Raw genomic sequence first — 5,395 nt, 5'->3', positions numbered from 1 at the left:
ACCACGCCGGGCCTTTTTTTTCTTGTTTTCTTTTGAGACAGAATTTTGCTCTTGTTGCCCAGGCTGGAGTGCAGTGGCACCATCTCAGCTCACTGCAACCTCCGCCTCCCGGGTTCAAACGATTTTCCTGTCTCAGCCTCCCGAGTAGCTGGGATTACAGGTGCATGTCACCACACCTGGCTAATTTTTGTATTTTTAGTAGAGACGGGGTTTCACTATGTTGGCCAGGCTGGTCTCGAACTCCTGACCTCAGGTGATTCGCCCACCTCAGCCTCCCAAAGTGCTGGGATTACAGGTGTGAGCCACCATGCCCGGCCAACTCTGACAATTTTGAAGGGTCATTCTAGCTCCAGAGCTTGTGGGTGTTGGCGAATGTTGTCATTGGGCCTGAATCAGTTCAACTCCTTCCTGTGCCCACTCCTGCTTATGTCCCCTCCTATAAGTAGTAATCCCATTGGCACTACTTAAACATTCTGTGGCTAAAAAAAATTATAGACCAGACACAGAGGCTCACGCCTGTAATACCTTAGCCTCCCAAAGTGCTGGGATTACAGGTGTAAGCCACCATGACTGGCCTATAAAAAAATGTTTTTTAATTAGCTAGGCATGGTGTTGCACACCCACAGTCCCAGCTACTCGGGTGGCTGAGAGGAGAGGATTGCTTGAGCCCTGAAGATCAAGGCTACAGTGAGCTGTGATCGTGCTACTGCACTCCAGCTGGGCAAAAGAATGAGACCCGGTCTCAAAACAAAACAACAAAATTATTTTTTAAAATTATAGCATTGTTTCAAGAGCATTTGTTATGTATTTGGCTGGGACCCTGCTAACCGTTACTCGTATTTATTACATTTACTCCTGACAGTTTTGATTGGTTGTGAAAAAGTCATTGGTTGTGAAATTGGTATTCCTATTTCACAAATGGCAGAATTGTGATTTAAACCTAGATCTGCTAGGGCCCTCATCTCTATCAGCACACACGCTCCAGCCCCACTTCAGAGGTACCTTCTACCTTTCCTCATTAAGGAAATTGAGGGGATCTGGGCCGGGCGCGATGGCTCACGCCTGTAATCCCAGCACTTTCGGGGGCCAAGGCGGGCAGATCACGAGGTCAGAAGATTGAGACCATCCTGGCTAACATGGTGAAACCCCATCTCTACTAAAAATACAAAAAACTAGCCGGGTGTGGTGGCGGACGCCTGTAGTCCCAGCTACTCGGGAGGCTGAGGCAGGAGAATGGCATAAACCCGGGAGGCGGAGCTTGCAGTGAGCCACTGCACTCCAGCCTGGACGACAGACAGAGCGAGACTCCGTCTCAAAAAAAAAAAGCGGGGTGGGGGGGGGATCTGGTAACAGTCTAGACAGGCGTTCTAGGGAGCATGTGAACCTCTGGTTCTTGTTGTGGGTGGAAGGATGGAGATGTTGCACAGAGTTTAGGTCTTTTTCAGCAAAGATCTCAAACCCCTTATAGTCCCAGCTTTATTCACAACTCACTGGGTTACTTTACGCACGTGATTGCCCTCGCTGAGAGTCGGTTTCACTGTCCGTAAGATGAAGAAGTACACCTCAGTGGTCTGTGAGGTGTCATTGAGGAAAGATGGTCCGGTGCCCCCACGCCACATCGCCTTTTGGGCAGGGCTCCCAGCGCCGTCGCCAGGGTCTGGGATACGCTGGAATCTGCGCAGCGCTCACCCAGCTTTCCTATGCAGAGTGGCCATCGTGGTGGGCGCCCCACGGACCCTGGGTCCCAGCCAGGAGGAGACGGGCGGCGTGTTCCTGTGCCCCTGGAGAGCCGAGGGCGGCCAGTGCCCCTCGCTACTCTTTGACCTCCGTGAGTCCCAGGCAAGGAGAACAAGGGTGGGGCCAGAGGGACGTGGACTGCCGGGCTTCAGCGCTCCACCCCTTCTTGTGCCTTCCAGGTGATGAGACCCGAAATGTAGGCTCCCAAACTTTACAAACCTTCAAGGCCCGCCAAGGACTAGGGGCGTCGGTCGTCAGCTGGAGCGACGTCATTGTGGTGGGCCCCGCGGTACAGGGCACCGGGAACAGTCGGGAGCAGGGACACGCGGGTCCGGCAGGAGCCCAAGTCTCGCGCCCTTCCCCACTCTCCTGTGGCCTTTCTCCAGGCCTGCGCCCCCTGGCAGCACTGGAACGTCCTAGAAAAGACCGAGGAGGCTGAGAAGACGCCCGTAGGCAGCTGCTTTTTGGCTCAGCCAGAGAGCGGCCGCCGCGCCGAGTACTCCCCCTGTCGCGGGAACACCCTGAGCCGCATTTACGTGGAAAATAATTTTAGTAAGCGCCCTCGACGACCGGGCCCCGCCCACTCGCGACGGCTTAGCCCCGCCCCCCACCGGATCCCGCCCCCAGCGCCGCCGCGGTTGCTTTGGATCCGGCCTAGCCCCAGGGCCCAGCCGACTCCAGGCCCCGCCCCTGTAGGATCCCACCAGCCCTCCTCCGGGCTCGCGCGCGCCTCCCTCCAGCCCTCCGCTGACCCCTCCTCCTTGTCTCCCGCAGGCTGGGACAAGCGTTACTGTGAAGCGGGCTTCAGCTCCGTGGTCACTCAGGCAAGCAGGGAGCAAAAGCGGACGGGGGCGGCTCCCAAACAGGGCCCCCTCTCACTCTCAGGGCTTCCCTTCCAGGCCGGGGAGCTGGTGCTTGGGGCTCCTGGAGGCTATTATTTCTTAGGTACGTGCCCATCCGTATACCTCCCTCCCTTCTCGCGGCCCGGGGAGACCGCTGGGGTTTGGGCCCCACACCCGCTGTCCCTTCCGCCCTAGGTCTCCTGGCCCAGGCTCCAATTGCGGATATTTTCTCGAGTTACCGCCCAGGCATCCTTTTGTGGCACGTGTCCTCCCAGAGCCTCTCCTTCGACTCCAGCAACCCAGAGTACTTCGACGGCTACTGGGGTAACACCTCCCTTCTAGACTTCCAGCACCCCAAGGGTCACCGCTCACCGCAGACGGTCAGGTCCTGCCCCTGCGGGAGCCTCCATGCCCACCCCTGCCGGCCGGCCCACCGCCTAAGTCGCTCCCACCCTCAGCTCCTGCGGCTTCCCCGCTGACCGCCCACCTCCCATGCGCCCACCGCTCCCTTCCACCGCGTACTCGTAGTGCAGTCTGGGGCAGGGCTTGGCCGCTCGAAGGCCTCCGTTTTTCCATCTGCACAAGGCAGAGCTGGGGCTGAGTGGCCTTAATCTCCTCCTTCCTTGCCCTCCGTCCCCTCCCTGCTTCCTCCCCCGGGAAAGACTAATTTGCGCCCGTGTCCTCAGGGTACTCGGTGGCCGTGGGCGAGTTCGACGGGGATCTCAACACTACAGGCAAGAAATCCACTTAGGGCGGGAGGTGGGGAGCCCAGCCCGGGGAGGAGCGCCTTCCTGAAATCTCCCCTGTGTAGAGAAATCTTCCTGCACATAAATCTTCCCTGGGTGCAGAACGGGGAGCGGGCAGTGGGTAGGGTCTAAGGCTCTCATTCCCTGAGCCTGGCTCTCCCTGTCGCCAGAGTATGTCGTCGGTGCCCCCACTTGGAGCTGGACGCTGGGAGCGGTAAGTGCCCCCACCAACTGGGCATCCCGAAGCCCCTTATCCCAGTCCTCAGGCTGACAACCCCTGAGCGCCCCCCACCGCCGCCACCAAACAGCCCTTTCTCACCTGGAGTGGGAGGCTGCTTTGGGTAAAAGAGTGATGCTCTCGCCTTCGCTGTCCATGCAGGTGGAAATTTTGGGCTCCTACTACCAGAGGCTGCACCGGCTACACGGAGAGCAGGTGGGGGCCAGGTCCCAGTGGGAGTGGCTGGGTGGAGGGGTAACTGAGACTTCAGAATATTTTACGGGAGGTGAGGGCCCATTTCTTAGAGAGGATGCTGGTCCAGCGACCTGAATGATGGTGCTCCTCATCTTGCAGATGGCTTCGTATTTTGGGCATTCAGTGGCTGTCACTGACGTCAACGGGGATGGGTGAGGAGGGACATGGCCCACCCCTACCCAGTTGGGTCCCAAATTACCAGAGTTGCCCTCTGTCTCTATTTCCTAGCCCCTCCTCTCACGTTACGTGTTCACCGGAGGAATAGGAGAGCAAGGGTGGGGGAAATTTGGCCCTAGCCCCAACATCCCCCTTGTCCAGTCCCATATAACCACTCATCTGGCCCACAGGAGGCATGACCTGCTGGTGGGCGCTCCACTGTATATGGAAAGCCGGGCAGACCGAAAACTGGCCGAAGTGGGGCGTGTGTATTTGTTCCTGCAGCCGCGAGGCCCCCACACGCTGGGTGCCCCCAGCCTCCTGCTGACTGGCACACAGCTCTATGGGCGATTCGGCTCTGCCATCGCACCCCTGGGCGACCTCGACCAGGATGGCTACAATGGTGAGGGAAGAGAGGAGCCCTACTAGGTGCAGAGGGGTTAACAGACACACAAAAAGCATGGAGTTGGCCTGAGGGCAGCCAGAACCAGGATGGGTTTTAAGCATATAAGTATGTAGCTTAGACACCTGGGGTGCTAAGTGGAGAGCAGATGGGAGAGTTGAAGGAGACTAATTAGGATGTGTTTGCCTTAATCCAGGCAAGAGACAATGACCACCTGGATGTGGATTTTGGCGGTGCAGTTAGAGATGGGAGTGACTTCACAGATATTTAGGACTTGGATTATTAGGACTTGGTGGGAGACTGGATGTGGGGCCAGGGGAGAGGTTGGAGTTGGGTGCCTGTGATGCCTTCCACTGCCTGGAACTCAGGCCATGCAGCAGGTGCTGGGGAGAGGTGGGAGATCAGCAGTTCAGCTCTGGAATGTTGAGCTTGAAGGGCTTGGGTGCTTTAGGCGGAAATATCCAAAGAACAGTGGGAGTGGCTTTCCCTGCTTCCACAAGATCGATCTGAATGGGAGACAGGGGTTTGGGGAAAGTGGATGAGGTCCCGGAACCTGTGAAATTAGAAGAGGCCCAGGATAGAGCCCTGGGGAGCAAAAGCATTTAGGTGACTCATACAGGAGGTGAGTCTGAGAAGGAGACAGAGAAGTGTCCAGAGAGGGAGGAGGGAACCCAGGGGGTCTGATGGCCAGGGACTCAAGGAAGAGCATGTGTTAAAAAGCATGTGCAGGAAGAAGTGGGTGCTGCAGCTCCTGCTGCTGCTGCAAGGTACAATTCGATGGGGCTGGAGAAATATCCATGGGCTTTAGCAAGAAGAGGGTGCCTGGCACAGTGGCTCATGCCTGTAATCCCAGCTACTTGGGAAACTGAGGCAGGAGAATCTCTGGAACCCAGAAAGTGGAGGTTGCACTGAGCTGAGATCGCGCTACTACTGCACTCCAGCATGGACGACGGAGCAAGACTCCATGTCAGAGAGAGAGAGAGGAAGGAAGGAAGGAAGGAAGGGAGGGAGGGAGGAAGGAAGGAAGGAAGGAAGGAAG

General features: G+C 57.2%; 1 protein-coding gene across 1 annotated transcript in view; it reads left to right on the top strand.

Annotated features, from left to right (window-relative positions):
• The window catches only part of ITGA2B (integrin, alpha 2b (platelet glycoprotein IIb of IIb/IIIa complex, antigen CD41)), a 17,522-nt gene that overhangs the window by 1,415 nt on the left and 10,712 nt on the right, over positions 1–5,395 (top strand). The window contains exons 2-12 of the mRNA XM_011940098.1: positions 1,707–1,828; positions 1,917–2,014; positions 2,124–2,289; positions 2,512–2,561; positions 2,637–2,682; positions 2,775–2,903; positions 3,266–3,313; positions 3,496–3,539; positions 3,705–3,758; positions 3,897–3,949; positions 4,145–4,356. Coding sequence (XP_011795488.1) covers positions 1,707–1,828; positions 1,917–2,014; positions 2,124–2,289; positions 2,512–2,561; positions 2,637–2,682; positions 2,775–2,903; positions 3,266–3,313; positions 3,496–3,539; positions 3,705–3,758; positions 3,897–3,949; positions 4,145–4,356 — 1,022 coding nt within the window. The remainder of the gene's footprint in view (positions 1–1,706; positions 1,829–1,916; positions 2,015–2,123; positions 2,290–2,511; positions 2,562–2,636; positions 2,683–2,774; positions 2,904–3,265; positions 3,314–3,495; positions 3,540–3,704; positions 3,759–3,896; positions 3,950–4,144; positions 4,357–5,395) is intronic.

This window comes from Colobus angolensis, unplaced genomic scaffold (assembly GCF_000951035.1).
Source record: "Colobus angolensis palliatus isolate OR3802 unplaced genomic scaffold, Cang.pa_1.0 Scaffold187, whole genome shotgun sequence".
Lineage (NCBI taxonomy): Eukaryota > Metazoa > Chordata > Mammalia > Primates > Cercopithecidae > Colobus > Colobus angolensis.
Note: the sequence above shows the minus strand (reverse complement) of the source record. Positions and strands in the feature narration are given on the sequence as shown.